The 17744-nt window shown below is 39.2% G+C and overlaps 1 protein-coding gene and 2 long non-coding RNA genes across 4 annotated transcripts; 1 reads left to right on the top strand and 2 right to left on the bottom strand.

Moving 5' to 3' along the window:
- The first annotated feature begins 6 nt into the window (after positions 1–6).
- LOC111346655 (uncharacterized) lies at positions 7–1271 on the top strand. Of its 2 annotated transcripts, none has more exons than XR_015995889.1 (2): positions 7–196; positions 939–1271. It is a non-coding gene; the product is annotated as an uncharacterized LOC111346655 (long non-coding RNA). The 2 variants fall into 2 exon arrangements; XR_015995888.1 differs by having other exon boundaries at positions 630–1271.
- On the bottom strand, positions 1194–6214 carry LOC148715700 (uncharacterized). The gene is made up of 2 exons (XR_015995890.1): positions 4843–6214; positions 1194–3298 (listed from the first exon to the last, which is right to left on the bottom strand). It is a non-coding gene; the product is annotated as an uncharacterized LOC148715700 (long non-coding RNA).
- A 270-nt stretch (positions 6215–6484) lies between these two features.
- On the bottom strand, positions 6485–17609 carry LOC148715699 (ATP-binding cassette sub-family C member 1-like). Its single transcript, XM_088746608.1, has 15 exons — positions 17451–17609; positions 17152–17230; positions 16370–16442; positions 15780–15906; positions 15046–15222; positions 14531–14698; positions 14180–14263; positions 12688–12784; positions 12247–12389; positions 10823–11335; positions 10232–10431; positions 9487–9613; positions 9024–9125; positions 8577–8723; positions 6485–6682 (listed from the first exon to the last, which is right to left on the bottom strand). Exons 1-15 carry the CDS (start codon positions 17499–17501, stop codon positions 6485–6487), a joined length of 2286 nt encoding a protein of 761 aa, XP_088602734.1. The 5' UTR covers positions 17502–17609.
- Positions 17610–17744: the final 135 nt, after the last annotated feature.

Genomic DNA, 17744 nt, shown 5'->3' with positions numbered 1-17744 from the left:
GGCAATTCATGGCAACATGCCATCAAATCATGGCAACATGCTAGAAATCTATGGCAACATGCAGGCAATTCAAGGCAATATGCAAGCAATTAATGGCAATGTGCATCCAATTCATGACAATATACAAGCCATCCATGGCAATATGCAAGCAATACATGTAAACGATGACTGGCAAGTTAATCTATTGGACAGAATGGTAAGTACCACATAACAATGGCTAACACACAGTATTTTGGTATTTTGAGTACATTGAATCATAAATCTATGAAGGACAAACTGATCTCCATGTGAACTAAATTTAGCGACTACCATAGTGACATCTGAATGTGCCAGGGTCATATTTTTTCTTTCAAAACATATGGTAAGTAAATTTTCCAGGAATTGTTTACATTTACATCTTTTCTAAATAACTGAAGTTTGAGAATAGAGTTTCCTTTTGACATTCTTTGTGATACTTGTCCTTAAAATGCAGTACTGAAAAATTGCATGGAAAATATGAAATTCTAAAAATAACCACATTCAGGTTCATGTGTCTCTGTGTAAAACAGAGCCCTTATACAAAAGTGTATTATTTTCCATCTGTTGACATATACCATTAGAACCTACAATATAAACATTAAAATCACCAGATACAATGGATTTGTCAAGATCAGATGAACACCAAACTCAATTCATGACTGAAGAAAGTGTTGTGATAGTTGCATTTTCCTTTGCTTCAAGCAGTTTTTTGTTTCTTTTAATCAGAGTTCTTTAAGACTCACCTCAGTTTAAGTTTTGACAATCAATGGAAAATTACTCTACTATTTAAAAGTTATACCAACTTGGATGACTGAAAGCTATTTTGAGGCAAAAAGGTACATGTACTTGTCAAGGCACATGTATGGCTATAAAATACTATTTTGTACCCAAAACTAGTTTTTTTCTTTAACTTAAAACAGGGAGGTGAAGAACTATGAAAGACCCTGCCTCATCAAAGACTGTTGTGTTATATACCTTGTGTTATATATAGAAGAATAACTTGTAAGATGCTCAGTTTAGATAGTAGAGTACAGACGATAAGATTCCCCTACTTAAAGGTACCTACATATATGCACATTCAAGAGTGACCAGTTAAACTGAAACAACCATGTGTTCAAGCGTTTGTCATTGGAAGAAAACAAGAGTTGAGTAAAATGAAAAAACTTCACATGAACTCTAGAATATTTCTGAACCCTTTATTTTCATTCTTTTGTTTCGGAAAGAAAAATAATAAACATAATCTTTTTTATTTATTGAGGTTCCACCATCAATTCAGCCATCTACACATATGTAAGGGGGCTTGGAACTGCCCCAACAGGCCACGCTCCTATTGAAAGGTTGCTAAGCCTCAAAATGGCAAAGCTTTTGGGTAGTGTAATCTTTAGTTTCTTCACTGATGGATAACATACATCTTGGAAAAGTTTCGTGTTAATTTTCATTTAATTTATTAGTAGAAATGTGCTTGTGCCTTGAGCAAGTCCTGTCATAGTAATCAAATTTCATATTGCCCTGTACAATGACATGGCCAACTTTTTATCAAAATATAAAAATGACAGATGAATCTGTCATTCCCTCAAGAATCTGATTAACTTTTCTATCACTGTCATTTCATGGCTACAAACTATTAGGACACATTATGAGGTTGATAAAATAGCAGCATTTTACACCAATATGATTGAAACTCATTGTTGTTGCCCTTAATATTTGCCAGGAAAAGATGCCAAAGTTGAGTGAATAATGTAATGCAATGACATTGAATGCAAAGTTTCTCTACTTCGCAAATAAACTCCATGTTTGCATGCATCAGTTCCAAAACAGATCACAGATGATGTCACAATGTGGTGTGAACAAAAAAAGGTACAAATGAAGTGCAGCCAACTGTATCCCTGATGTTCTTTCCACAGTTTGACCTCTTCTGTGATCTATTTTCGTACAGATCCATGGCAACATGGAATTCATTTGTTTTATGTGACAAAAAAGTAAAATGTTGAACAACACATCTTTTAAAAAATTTGAGAAGGAAAGAATCTTCACTGTAAGGTATGAAGGCTAACCTAAAATAATCAGGGATGTTATTACTATATCTCAATTGTTGTTATTAATAACCATTCACCGAAGTGGAGGTGGTTAGTAGAGGATATTTACCGAGCCGCGAAGCGGCGAGGTAAATATCCACCGCTAACCACCGACACTGAGGTGAATAGTTGTTTTAGTATATACTAAAACAGTGAGATAATATACACCACTGTCGTTAATTTGAGTGATTTCTTCGCTTGTCACGGATGCAAACCGGGGCGCCATTTTTTTCCCGAGTTGCCCGGAGGTAAATAGCGAAGGATATTCGGAGTTTGACTAGCCAATCAGAGCGCGCCTTCAACGCTATCCACTGTTTTAGTATATACTAAACAGTGATATCACATAAACTAGACCAATAATTATCTCTGACAAGAGACAGAGATTTTAAAACAACCCTGAAAATTCGAGGTTAGCCTACATACCTTATAGTGAAGATGCATTCCTTCACAATTTTTTTTTTTAATGATGTGTTGTCCACCTTGGTTATAATGACAAATTAACGTTTAAATCGTTTCTCTCAGGATAGTGGGTCGCACACGATTAAAGATCGCAAAGTATGGACTGATGTATTGGCAACGTTACTAAGATTTGTAGCCTAGATTTATGCAAACTTTTCCAAATTACCTGTGCACTTCAGCTAACAGTATATTCTAAAATTGCTCCAAGTTTTAAGATTCAAATAATTTTTCATCCGTGTTTAAAGCTTCTTGTAATACCGTCAAGTTAACCGTCGCGTACAACTAACCGCCGTGTCAAAGTTGAAATCATATTTCTTCAAAACCAGACAAGTAGTTAGTCATGTATGCCCAAACCTGTTTAGTTCAAACGTGACGACCATTTGCAAACATGATCATACCGCCTTTTCCGCAGCCGTTCTAAACTATCATAAGCGCATGAAGACGGATCTGTGATTAGCCGAAAGCTTGAGCAGTTGCAACGGAAACAATTATTTTCCCAGTGGTTTTCGCTGTAAGAGTAAAAATTATGGAAAAGAAACTGTAGGAAAACCGAAAGTTAGTTGAAAACGTTTTCTTACCTCTCGTACCGAGTAAAATAAACTACACTCGTTGTTCATCGACAGTTTCCAGCAAGCGCACCTTCGAGGTTCTTCGACGTGCTCAGGTTTCGTGCATGCGCATTGGGACCCTCATGATCTGGCCACCAGCGAAACAATACTTGCCAGTCATTGAATAATTGATTGTTTCTGGTGAACAAAAGATTGGGAACGTTTGCTTGCGTATTCTCAGCTTTCATTTACCGCTTCCTTCCTTCTCAGATCAGTATGACTCAGACGAAAACAGAACGCCTTGTGATTTATCAAATATTTCCCCTACCTTTGTTGCTGAAGGAATCAATGGAGACATACAACGAAATGCAAATACATAAAAAGAATTACCTAAAAGCTAAATGCGGGATTAAGACTGCTCAAGGCAAAAAGGAATGGCTTTCCCTTCATTGGAAGTCTCACGGGACTTTTTTGAAAATTAAAAGCAAAGCCCATTGTTTGAACCTCCAAGCTCATTCAAATTAACTGTCCCCTTCAAAAACTGTAGGCTCATTTCTCTTTTTGTTCATGAATTGCGATCTTAATCAGTTGAGTTTAATAACATGCATGCTAAACGATTCCTTGGACGCAATTTCATCATACGTATCGTGCTTTTTCCTTTGCGGCTCTTAATCGTTTTATTTCATGGCCGCGCGTGCCTCTTACATGTAGAGGAGGTAATAATGAGGTAATAACGATGCCACGGTTTAGAAACTTATCAAAAGTAGAAGTTCGAAGCAAGGCTAATCTTTGTTGGTCCTTAGTGAATAAATACGGTAAAGAATGGAACAGAGACGCAGCATTAGAATTCATCAAGCTCGTTCTCAAAAACTGCAGTTGTGTACATCTTCAAATATGCGCATCAGTTGGTAAAACGATGAGGATTTCGCGCAGAAACGGACGGAAAAAAAACCTTACTCGGAAAAAAGGTTGCATGAAACTGCTCACACCTGGTCAACACGCAACGAAGAATGTCACAGATATTTCTTCTTCTTCATTTACAGATGCATAAAATTGACCGGCACGAATTCGGAGCGGATGCTAAATTTCGTATAGAGAGCGTAGCAACGTGCGCAAAAAAGCTTTGCCATGTGAGACTCGAACGGACTCCCGCCACCGAAATTTAGTCGATCGCCCGAACAATCGGAGTTTGTACCGTTAACTGGCTGTAACTTTGCTTGTTCGTGTCTGAGAAGAATTTCTGAGAACTGAGAATTTAACATCCGTTTGGGCGCTTATCAGTTTGTAGAATTGGCTTTACGGAATTTTGAATTATCATTTCGTTCATACAACAGTCTTATGTGTCAGCACTCCGATGAACTAGAAGCATTTTGGTGACTTTAAGTGGGAAAGTCAAGTGACTGGACTTAACTTACGTACGTTTAGACTAAATATTCTCGGTGCAGATCGTACAAACATAAATTATATTGTCACAAGTATCCATGAGCACTTTCGAGCAGCCTCGAATACATTATTATTGTGCACAGACGAGTACTAATCATTTATTGCGCCACAGGATCGGGGCTTAAAGAAATCAAAGGAAGTTCCAGAGTTATGTAGGAATCAGTGAATTTGCGGCCTAAACTTAATTACTACTCACTTGGAGACGGCGACACGCTTGACGAGCTACTCACCGAATTCGAAGGATTCTAAGTAAGCAGGAAATTTTATGACTGTATAGAAACACATATGTACTTACATACCTTAAAATAGCTCGCGAAACTTCTGAAGTCTTCAAATCAAATTATTTTCCAGTTTGTCTGTTTTGAACACTGTAGAAGTTCCCATACGAAGTTTTCACACGTTCCGTTTGGAAACGAAATACCTTCCAACTATGCGAATCGCTGAATTTCATCGTTCGTTAATACACAATATCTTGCATGGGAAGATACGCTTAGAAACTGCTAAATATTCGTTGTTCGGAATGTTTACTATGATAGAGAGAGACCAAGTTCTAGAGGACAAAACAAAATCGAGAATGTTCTTATTTTAGAGCATGTGAATCGAGAAACTTGCACAATTATATCTCATATAAAACTAGGAAAAACTTCTCCTGTTTTGGGCAAGCATAGGCATGTTCATTAGAGGGACTTTCCCTATGTAATTTGATTGGATGTAATTAAATAGCACCAGCAGTTAAATGATGACGTAAAATTTTGAAAATAGCGAATCGTAAGTCAGATATTCTGATGGCGGCAGGGTTTGAAATTGTTAAGCACTTCTGAAAGGTCGACAAAGGGCGCTTATCGTGATCGACGTAGCTAATTGTGCGTGTGCTGTGTGAAACAACACAATAACTGCGTATGCGAAAGTTCAGTACTGACCCAGTACTTGCCCACAAGGACAAAAAGCAGAAAAAACCATAGCTTCTTGAAAAAAAGGCTCTTTTCTTGTCAGTGGTGAGATTCGCATAATTTAACGCTCGAAAGCATAACCTACCCACCAAGTCCTAATGAACAAATAAGTTTATTTAAGTGCTCCCATCTTGACAAGCGAAGAGAGTCTCTTAATTGTCATTCCTACGAAACTTGCTGTCAGCATATTCGCGGAAAGTAGATAAGTTCGGCGAAAGGTAAATTTGGCATCGGTAATATCTACGTAAATGGTTACTGAGGTCCCTAAAAGAAACTGAAGACTGTAATAACAAGCATGCATGCGCAACTCTCGGCTTTCAGTCTCATTGCATTTAAACCCCCTGATAAGGCAAGGAAAAGGGAGAGGTGGCCGCCGAAATCGTTTGGCCGTATAAACTTTTTGTATAAAAGGTTAAGCAGAGAGTGTGATTATTCTTCAAAACTTTTCAAATAGTGTAATTTAGCACCCTGCTGGCTCTTTGAACATGATGATCGCGTGACTTCGAATAAAATTTTTTCGTTACTTAATTCTAATTAAGACACTCTTGGAATGTAAATACAGTCTTCGATACGAGCATTCTGTCACCATTTGGTCATATGAATAGTTGCGGTTTCTTGCTTTCATATACGGTGGCACTTGAAAACGGAAGGCTGAGACAAAAGTAATGGTCTCACCCACCGATTCAAGTGTAGTAAAGCATGAACCAAACACCCGCAAAGATACGGGGCGCCCAAATTCCGTAGATCAATTGATCTAAATGTATACTCACGAACTCTTTGATATCGTACCAAGACGTAAAAATTGGTGCCCATATACCTTCTCACATACAACAAACGTACTCGATAACGCGGTGTATGATGTCCACGGAGTAAATTGTACTAAACAACAGAACGTCATTTGTAGAACATTTATACTGCCTCTCATAGCACATAAAGCCAGCCAAAGGCCGTTAAATTGTGTTTAAATACTCCACTACAGAGCGTTCATGCTCTATATCAGGCCATGACAGTACCTATACTGTGCCATTACCTGAGGGATAATGGTTAGCCGCGAGCGTAAATCCTGCAGCCCAAGGGAAGCAATGTCAACACCATCGATTGTTATTTTTCCACCAGCTCTCTCCAGAATACGGAACAAAGCTAACGTTAACGAGGACTTTCCTGCTCCAGTTCGGCCAACAATGCCTATCTGTTGGAATCAAAAGGGACACGAAGATTTAAACCGATTTTTTACTTAACTGAACGGGTGGTATGAACTTGACTCTGACTCTGTCTAAACGTTAGTCACCGCTGATGACGATAGCAATTCCAACCCTTTCACTCCAAGGATCTCATAAGTAATTCTCCTCACCGTCTGTCTTACAATTCTTATGATTTCAGTTCAGAGGATTTGATATTGGATCAACTAAGGCCTAGTTCATACGTCGCCAAATCCCTTGGAGTTTATGTTGATCAAAATATAAATTGGGAGTGTCATATTGGAAAACATCTCTAAGAAGATAGCTTGTGCCATTGGTGCGATTAAACGAATTCGGCATCTCACTCCATTTAATGTTTTAATTAAAGTTTATAATAGTCTTATTCAACCACATTTTGATTATTGTAACGTAGTGTGGGGAAACTGTAACAAAGGCCTTTCTGAAAAACTACAAAGGCTGCAAAATCGGGCAGCTCGCATCCTAATGTCAGCGAGCTATGATAGTAATTTGGATGATTTGTTCTGGGCGCTAGGGTGGCGAAGACTCTACTATCAAAGATTGGAACAGAAATCTATCCTAATGTATAAAAGATTGCATGGTTTGACACCTGATTATCTGAGATCAAGATTTGTATATCGTGACAGTGTAAGTGCTTATCGTTTAAGGAATACCGAAAACAAATTAGTTCTTCCACAACCTCGAACTGACTATCTCAAGAGTAGTTTTTTGTACAGCGGAGCTCAATTGTGGAACAACTTAGCTGTAGACCTAAGACAAGCGTCTTCGCTGACTGATTTCAAATCTAAATTAAGTCGCCACAGTTTAAAGTAAGATCTTAATTCTAAGTAAATTTTAGACACGGCCCCCATGAAAAGCAGAATTTTTTTTTAATTTATTTCTTTTATTCGAATTGTTATTATCAAATTATTATTGTAGTTAGATAGACAGGTTTCTAGTATAGAATTCACTAAATCAACTGATGGAAAAACCGTGTATAAATAAAGTTATCCTATCCTATCCTATCGCGCTACAGTCGAATTTAATTCAGACGAATTTAATTTAAGGTCCCACAAGCAATTAAATTCGACGATAGCGCGACGTCTAAAACGAATTAAATTCGTCCTTGACGTTTTATCCGTCCTGGTAAGACGGATAAAATATCGATAACGCGTCTTCAGTTTTAACGTCGCACTAGCGTCGCGTCGAATGAAATGCATACATTTACTTAACGTATTTCAACCGCGCCATGTTTGTTTCAAAATGACACCTCTGACCAGAGGCACTGCATTTGGGAAGAGAATTAAATTCGATCGTATTGATTTCGACGCATAAAACCACGCCACGATTTACGTCGACGGAACGACGAATTTAATGGAATTAAAGCGCGACGTATAGACTAGGCCTAAGAATCCCCTAATACATATTTTTCTTTGTTCTCATCATTTGTCTGCTTGATGATGCATTGATATTGTAAGGAAGCATTCTGTCTTGGTTACTGACTCATGGGAGTTAAATTAAAGGGTTAAGGATTTCACTCACCCGGACGATCAGACTTCATGACCAAATGCATGGAAAAGTGTAAGCGAACAGTGCGCTGGCCCTCACTATTACTGACGCAATTTGATTTGTGAAGCTTTCCAGTTAACAATGATTCATTGCGCGCAAAGCTTAAAACCAAGAGGGATTTCAAAAGTCGAACTCCGTAACTTTAGTCTACCCGATAATCTTAGGTATTCTTATAACCTGTTTGCAGGACAATGTTTAGATGTTAAAGAGGGGAAGTTACGTGTTAAACACTTCTGGGAGTAAAAGTTTGAGAAACCAAAGTAAAGACCACAGTGCCACGATTACATGTTTATCGATTACTCCGGCTTGTTTGTGTACCTTTTCTCCAGGTTTAATATCGCAGCTGATCTGTTTTAGTACAAGAGGTAATCCCTCTCTGTATCTCAAGTCAAACTGTTCCATTACAATCCGTCCAGTGAATGGCCAGTCGTCTGGCGGTCGATTTTCGGGGATGATCCATCTAGCCTAAGTTTTAAAAAAAATTGACTGAAAGTGAATGACTAAAGAAAATGATGATGTTATGTCTCTTCCAACCTATTCATTAAATATTTATGTTATAGTTTAAAATAAGACTCAACGACCTCTAACCAGGTTAATTTTTTCTTTCAGTCTTAGAAGAATAAGGAAAATTTAACTACAAATCAAACTAGTTTAAAATCATTTTGAGTTCAACTCACGAGAAACCTTCAACTATTACGCAGTAAAAATCTCGAACTCAGAATCTAAAAAATTTTAATGAACATTTCTGTCATTATCGTTATTTACCTCTGTATCTGTTTCTGAATATTCTTTCACTCTTTCAACGGAAACAAGTTGAGTTTCCAGTTCACTTGTCATGCGCACTGCCCAGTTGAGAGTTTCCGTAATCTAATGAAGATACGAGAGAAGTAAATGAATCTGATAAATTCCTTAGTTCTTGTAACAAATGTGTCGTTCAGGCTTCCAAGTGGTGTTATCGGGGGGGCAAGTGAAACAACACGTTTACTCTTACACTGCTTTCAGCTTGTGTTATATTGTAGTGTCGGTATGTACGTCAAACTCAGTTTCCATTTTTCTTTAACACAACAGTGTTACGATAACGTTCAGTTAGGTATTTCTCGTCGCTAACAGAAAGACTCAGCACCAGGAACGCTCTGTCGAGGAACCTCGTTCTCGCCAGTGCTCCGGCCATGTTGACGTTCAATACAACGCAACAATATTAAAGCACAGTAATGGTTTGTGTCCTCACCTCTAACGAATACGTTAACGACATTCCGACCAACCCACTCATGATTTTGTCTCGGCTCAACACAGCAAATAATCCAGCAAAGAGTATTAAGCAGTTACCGAGAAATTCAAGTCGAACTGCAAGCCACCTGTGGAGACAATACACAGCATTAAGGATCCCCATTCTAAATGAAACCCCCCTATCAAGTGGACCCAAGTCCTGTCCCTAAATTTGTGTTCCCACTTTCGTTGTGGCAAAAAGTCAGCACGGACGCGGAAATTATGGACCTTAAGTGCCCTAAAACAAGGATGAAACACAAATTCTAAAACGTTCAACAAAACTCAACGAAACACATGACCTACTCTGTTTCCAATAAACATTAAATTTTGATTGGCAATCCACCATAACAGAGCTTACATGAGAAAAACGAAGCTAAGAACGTGATCTCCTGATGAAGTAGCCATTTACGTACACAGTTAATATTATAACTGGTGCAGTAATTTCATGAAATCCTACGAAATGACACACTACACATGCGCATATGGTAACCAAAAAGCTCAGAAACAGAAAAAAAAACTTTGACGCCACGCTTCGACGATCTAAAAAGCGTTTTTAAGTCAACAGCCCCTCCACTCTCCTCCCCCAGCTTTCCCTGCACGTGCTTCTGATTGTTTCAAAATTTTATTTGAATAAAGTTACTTTAAGACGTGCACATGCGCAAAACTACGAACCTTTCCTTGTTTTCCCCATACGTCCTCTTTCTCACCTGTTTGAAGATACAGTAGAATAGTAAGCCACTTGATTCTCATCCGTTTTAGAGTAATTATCGAGGATAAAGCGGCGTTGTTGAGAAAATGCTCGTATGGTGCTGGCGCCGTTCACTGTTTCCAGGAAGTGACTGTAGATTGGTGATCGACTGACGGACTCGATCCTTTTCAACTGCCGCGATGTTGCCACATAAACTCTCTGTAGAAATATATTAAAATCCGTTCAATGCACTCAACATAACGACCAAGGAAAGAAAAAGTTGGCTAATTCTCGGTTAAAGGAAACACTGAACACCACAGTTAATGCATGTTGGATAAACTTAGAACGAGATTTTTTTGTTAGCTGTTAGAAATCTGTTGCAATCCTTTCCATCCTCGGCCAACTTCGTTCTTCGACCGAGCCAGCACGCAAGCACACTTGAATTTGATTGAACGCATTTATTAGCTATGTTATAATAAAAACTTGCTGGAGTTGAATTCAATTTAAGACTACTTAAAATAAGAATTCACATTCTTCCATCTATACAACAAGAAAACTCGCCACGACAAAAAACGGGCTCCAGGCTTTCTTTTCGCCTTGACTCGTTTACCTGTATATAGAAATAAAAAATTGCACAAACAGGCAACGTGGCTAAAAACAGCGGAGTGGCGTAACTTATCGCCGCGACCATCCCAATGATTTCGAGCGAGCACCAGAAAAAATCCGTCACGCAGCGCGGTATAGTGTCATCAATAGTGTACAAGTCTTTCGAGAACCTGTTGACAATTCTCCCCAGTGGGGTGGTGTCAAAGAAGCTCATTGGTGAATGCATGATGTTGACCAGAAGGCTGCGGTGCAATCTTCGAGAGGCTCTCATGGCTCCAATCGTGAAAAAAACGGAAACAAGGAAAGTGAAGAATCCTTGACCCAAACCGAGACCACCGTAAATTCCTAAGTACAAGTTTCTTTGTTCATCTGTAGTGACATTTGCCGAGCTCCAATAAGCCAGCCATATTCCTGTCCCTACTGTGCAAGCTTCCATCAGGACAAAGGATAATAAGGTGAGGAAAGAAGCGCAGCAGCCCACGGACTTGAGATAAGAGAAGAATACTGCGAATTTGACCTAAAACAATCCGAGAAATCACATTACTGATACAAATAACCCCTTCACTCGCACATAGCGTTGGTAACTATCCTTACCGTCTACCCTACAATAGTCCCTTTTAAAGTTGTGGGCTTGGTGGCCAAGCCTTTGAATAGGAGTGAGGCTAATAGTGACCCTGTTGTGATAGAGACCTGTAACTAGTTAGCATGATAACAAAGTAATTTGCCGTATATGAGCACGATCCTTCGCAGTAAAGCACTATTTGAGCAATAGTGAAAATCAGACCTGAAAAAAATTGTTAGCTCAATTGGTAGAGCGCTGCACTAGTATCGCAGAGGTCAGTGGTTCGAATCCCGTACAGGCCTGAAATTTTTTTCAGGTCTGATTTTCACTATTGCTCAAATAGTGCTTTACTGCGAAGGATCGTGCTCATATACGTCTCATAACCGCAGTTCACACATATGTTTCATATGTTTGTTGTTGTTTAAAGTAATTTGCATTTGAAAAGCAGCAACATCTCGATCATAACAAGGTCACCCTAAGCCTCACTCCTGTTCAAAGGCTTGGCCACCAAGCCCACAACTGCAAAAAGGACTATTCCAAGGTAATTGGTTACATCAGCTAAGTTGAGATAGTAAATTGGCCACCGTAACGAATAAAAAAGCTGAAAACGTCAGCTCTTTTATTCGTTTCTTTGGAAACTTTCAGCCTTTACAATTCTAAGGACGTTAGTTTCAATTTGCTATTGGAGCCACTGGCATTTAATCCCCCTAATTGATATTTTTCTTTATTCTCATCACTTGTCTGCTTGATTTTGTATTCATACTGTAAGGAAAAATTCTGCCGGTAAAATATTGAAACCTTCAGGGACCTCTCAAAAATTCTTCACCCGTTAATGGTTGCTACGCAAATTGTTCATCTATACTTACTCTACCAGTCTCTGAGCGCTCTTCCTCGATCATTTTCCCCAGTTTATCCTCATCTTCGTTTTCAACCTTTTGACTAACATCCTTTACGTCAGAAGTGCTTGCTTTGGAGCTAGCTTCCACTACAGATCTCTCTTCCTCATTTTCTATAACACACAAACAATAACACACACAAAAGAAAAACTAAAAAAAGGGAATTGTGAAAGTCAAGGCGAAAAATTGGATTTTCAGACGTTGGTCATCAAATCACGTGTTTCTCCCTTAGAATTAATAAACCATGATTGTGGACGTGTACCAAAAAAAAAAATAAATAAATAAAATAATGCAACAAAAGCACTCTGGATAGGTTATACAGAAGAAGTCATAACAACCATGTTAGTAAGTATTTGGAGTAATGGAACCTCGTGGCCCTCCCTTGTAAAAGCAATTTTTGTTTTTTTTTACCTTTTGAGTTGTCTGAAGGTTGGTTTTCTGATGAATAAGTTTGTAGGAATTCGGCGAAGGCCCCTGAGTTGGCCATCAACTCTGAGTAAGTACCGCACTGGAAAGAGAGAATTTATCAGGAACGATAACAGTACCGTTGGTGGGGAGAAAACAGCTTATTTCTGATGTAAGGCGTGAATGGCACCGTCACTAGCGCTATTGAGCCCTCCGTTGCATACTTTTCAATGTGCTTTGCTAAGCATCGATGGCGACTTTAGAAGGTCCGTTGTGTATGTGGTGTTGATTGCGAATAGGACCCAAACTTAGTGTTGATTGCTGTATTGTTAACTTGTGTGAAATTTTGTGTTATCAACTTTCATTACGTAGTGTTATGTAAGTCGCAATATTTGACAACTATTCACCGAAGTGGAGGTGGTTAGTGGTGGATATTTACCGAGCCACGAAGCGGCGAGTTAAATATCTACCGCTAGCCACCGACACTGAGGTGAATAGTTATTTTAGTATATACTAAAACAGTGAGATAATATACACCACCAAAAATTTATCTTAATTCATACATTCCAGCAACGATTCCAACATTTCTATGCGCCGAAGTGAACAAGTGAGTTTACGCAAGATTAAGTTGTATTTGTAAACAAAACCTTTCTCATTGGCTTTTATCGATAAACTCCGGGTTAAAAACTTACACCAGTACCTTTAAACACGACCAAACCAAATTAAGTCGCTTTCTTTGTGAACTTCAGGGACTGCCTCGTTGTTAATTTGAGTGATTTCTTCGCTTGTCACGGATGCAAACCGGACGCCATTTTTTCCCGAGTTGCTCGGAGGTAATAGCAAAGGATATTCGGAGTTTGACAAGCCAACAGAGCGCGCCTTCAATGCTATCTACTCTTTTAGTATATACTAAAAAAATATATTGAGTTGTCAAAAGGTAAGTATAGTTGTGTCAGTTGAGCGATTTAATTTTTTTTTTACGATCTTTTTAAAACGCTGTTCTTTTTTCTTAAACACTATATTGTAGTTTGAGTCATTTTGAAACCAACCTTTGCGACATTGCCGAAAAATCACTCCACTTTTTCTTGATTAATTTTTACCGCAGGAAATGTCCCGCATTTGGTCTACTTGACGAAAAGGAAACATATCTGTTTGAGATAGTTTGTTCTGATAAAAAGACAAAACAAAACCCTCACAGAAAATTTGTGTACGAGAAAGATCCCTCCCGTTCGACAAGAGCTATTCATGGTGTTTTGTGGTACACGAGCTTTCATTTATCTCAACATACCATGCTATGTAGACTTCGAGCAGTCCCTCTTCATCGGCGAGGCAAAGTAAAAAAAAAAAATTGGCGAAGAAAAATTATTATTAGGGCGTCGCGGGGAACTCTTGGAGCGACGCGGTGCGCCGCAGGAGCTCCATGAGTGAGGCGATCGAAAAGTACTGGGAAGGAGGGAGTGCTTGTAGTCTACATGCATGAGGTGATCAATAAACAAACCTCGGTAATTCTTCCATCTTTGAGCACAAGAATTTGATCCATTTGAGGAAGAAAATGAATACCATGAGTAACGAGCAATCGAGTCTGTAAAGAAAAACAAACAAGGCGAACTTCAAAATGATCAAACACTGTGGAAGTAGCAAGTCTTAAAATACACTGAATTCGCAAGGAAGGGTGAACTAAATTTCTCAAAATTCCTTGACTCGAATTGCGAGAGCAGTCAAAACACAGACTAGCCCTGGGATTGAGCCCGCCTGCGTGCTAACGTTTAAAATGGTGGATTGATCACAAAACAAATAACGCTACCCAGGGATTGAGCCCGCAAGCTCTAAAACATGAACTCCATCAAACCTTGTTTCGTAACATTCCTCGTGGCCCGACAACATTCTCAAAAATGTGTTTTCCAACATGTGAGTCCACAGCACTGAGCGGATCGTCCAACAGGTAGATATCAGCATTGAAGTACACAGCACGAGCCAAGCTTACTCGCTGTTTCTGTCCACCACTAAGATTTATACCCTGAAAGGAGAAAAATAATTATCAAAACAAAATGAAATTTTTAATACACAGAAAGGAAAAAGGGCTCATGGACCACGTAACTATCACCAACAGAAAAAAGGTAAATATTGTACGAAAAACGTAAGAATCTCGACATTTTTCTTGATTACTCTTTTTCCCATCTATCAACTTTATTTCTGGCCATAGTCTAAGGAATTAGATAGCTTACGGAGTGTGCCTACTTTGGTGTCGTCAAAAATTTGCCGTGTACTTTGACTTTTAGTGGTTTTAATGTTCAGATGTCATTTTGGACTGAGAACGGTCAGTTGAAAACCATAGCTCCTCTAAAAAGAAACAAACGACCATACCCTCTCTCCGATTTCTGTGGAGTCACCGGCAGGAAGAATTTCCAGGTCAGGTCTCAAAGCACAAGAGTCAAGCACGTTTTCGTAACGTGCAGAATCCATGGCTTTGCTAAACAGAATATTTTCTCGTAAAGTTGCGTTCTGTATCCAAGCTTGCTGGGCAACATACGCCACAGTTCCCTACAAATAAACAAATGCAATGTATTTTTAAAAAGTTGTTTTTAAAAGGGGAAAGTAAAGTTTTTCGATGGGAGAGCTTAGACCTTTGCACTCCAACATCAGTATCCATATTGTCCATACCGTTCTCTGCATATTTCCTTTGATACCGACAAGAAGAATTTGTTAAATTCCTTTTTCTTGCAATTTCAAAGTTTGGTTCAGCGGTACATGCTCCGAAACCCAAGAACAAACGACTGCAGCGCTTTTTGATGAGGCGTGGTGAAGCAAAATCCATAGTAAAGTCCTTGGCTATTTTGAAAGGGGCTTCACAAGAAAGCCATAAGGGGCACAAGAAAACGGGATGTTAACAACTTGAAGCGTGGGAAAAGTGAAACTGACCAGGTTGAGATTGGTTTATAGTTTGCTCGTTCAAGAAGTAGCTATCAGCATTGACAAGATGATATCGGCAATTGCTCCGGGTTTAGCTTCACGCGAGAGGAAAGCAATGTAAAACTTGCGCAATCCCTGATCACGTTTGAAAATTGTTGAACGCCATTCTACAGTACAGAGAATCTCACCTCTACAGAGACAATTCCTTCTACTTTCTCGGTATCTCCGAGGAGGGCAGAAAGCAAGGAGGATTTTCCGCATCCAACCTGACCGACTATGGCGACAAGCGAGCCACTTGGAATTTGCAACGACACCCTGAAAAAAAAAAAAAACTGACTGGTTAAGCTAGAAGTGTCAGATGTCCAAAAAGCAAACGCAAATTAAACCGTCCACATTGCGGGAATGTCAGTTACACCGTGCTCGGTCCGTGTTCGGTTCGCGCCCGGTCCGTGTCCGGTTCGAAATGGAAAATTCAACTGCCAATCATAAGTTTTTCTGAGTGCTCCTTTTAATCGTCAGTCCGCCGTTGAGCCGGAAAATCGTCGTGTCATTAATAAAGTTAAACCAGTGAATGACGTTCCCAAAGAAATACATGCTGGGTCTTTGCCTTTAATCCCCTTTCACGTTTTCATCATTAGCGCACGGTTGCGCATGCAGGAGACAGTTTTACTTCCATTTGTAAGCACTTCCAGTGTATAAAACATTGGCTATTTGCAAGTAATGCTCTTCCTTATCACCTTTAGTTGTTGGCAATTCGCCGCCAACTTCCAATACTCACTCTTTCAACACAGGCGCAGCCCTGCTGCTCCAGGTAAATGTACCATTCTCTATAGACACGGTAGAGGACGACACTGCAAAATAAAATACACGTAAACAAATGAAACACAATGAAAAGTCTGAAAAGAGACGTGCATGAGGCAGTTAGCAAAATTCGTCTGAGTTCGAAAGGCATTATGTCACGACAAAGTGTAGCAAAGAAGTTCGCTTTTTGCGGTACTTCACCCATTGCCTATTGTTGTTGTTGTTGTGATTATCGCTGTTGTTGCTTTGTTGTTGACGACCATGTTGTCTCTATAGTTGTTACTGTATTCAATGTTTTCATTTCTTCTGTTGTTACTTGACTGTGTTTCAGTCCTTTTCTGTCGCTCGTAAGGAAATAAACCCAGTTTCCACCCTCTCTCCATTTTGCTGAGCAGATCGTTTATTTATACTATCTCTTCAGAGCATTAATCCCTGCTAACAGATTACCATTTTATAAGTTGACGAACAGTTCATTGAGTGATCAGATCCGATGAATATACGAAGTTCATATATTTTGAACTGCGGTTATAGATACGTATGATCTGCTGGCCTGCTCCCAGTTGGCTTGTTAGCTCAATTGGTAGAGCGCTGCACTAGTATCGCAGAGGTCAGTGGTTCGAATCCCGTACAGGCCTGATTTTTTTTCAGGTCTGATTTTCGCTATTGCATAAATAGCGCTCTCTACTGCGAGGATCGTGCATCATACGTATCACTGAGTGATTCTCCTAAAATGAAACGAGGGTGAACGGGAAGCCTTACACGTTGTTTTTTGGACACTGTTGAGGTCCAGCTCCTCTAAATTTAGAAAATCTTGCAGCCTCTTCAGAGATACACTTGCCTGTTAAATAAACAAAAAACAAAAAAAACAAAAACAAGAAAACTTTCGATAAATTCCCATGCGGAATAACGTTTCGAAATTCTGAGGAAAAAGTTACTTTTGAAAACTTGGGGTCAAATAGAGGGCCATAAGGTCAAACAAAAAAAAAAAGAAAAAAAAAAAGAGAAAAAAAAAAAAAGAAAGAAAAAAAAAAAAAAAGAGAGGTGAGTTATTGAGTTACCTGAACGCAAGAAACAATGACATCAGGGAGCATGACAAGTGGGAATCGCATCACATTGAACAGCGCCAAGGCGACGAAAGCTTTAGTGGCTGATAACAAATGGCCAGTAAATACATAAATGGCAAATGTGGTAACTGCCACCTGTAGAAAGCAGAAAACAGAAAAAAAAAAATGCTCACAACAGTTTAGAAGAACATTTGCTAAAAAGCAATTGTCGTTAGAATTTATTATGATATCATATCGCTGGCAGCGCCCGTGGGCAATATGAACTGAATCCTGTGTTCTGATAGGCTA

Source organism: Stylophora pistillata, unplaced genomic scaffold (genome assembly GCF_964205215.1).
Source record: "Stylophora pistillata unplaced genomic scaffold, jaStyPist1.2 SCAFFOLD_3813, whole genome shotgun sequence".
Lineage (NCBI taxonomy): Eukaryota > Metazoa > Cnidaria > Anthozoa > Scleractinia > Pocilloporidae > Stylophora > Stylophora pistillata.
This window is presented reverse-complemented; position numbering and strand designations above follow the sequence as displayed.

Excerpts from the sequence above, each read along its gene's own strand:
- LOC148715699 (XM_088746608.1), bottom strand. The coding sequence starts at position 17,501 with ATGCGATTCCCACTTGTCATGCTCCCTGATGTCATTGTTTCTTGCGTT. Across the intron at positions 17,231-17,450 it reads TCATTGTTTCTTGCGTTCAG|GCAAGTGTATCTCTGAAGAG; the intron begins GTAACTCAATAA and ends TTTATTTAACAG. Across the intron at positions 8,724-9,023 it reads ATTCAGAAACAGATACAGAG|GCTAGATGGATCATCCCCGA; the intron begins GTAAATAACGAT and ends TTTAAAACTTAG.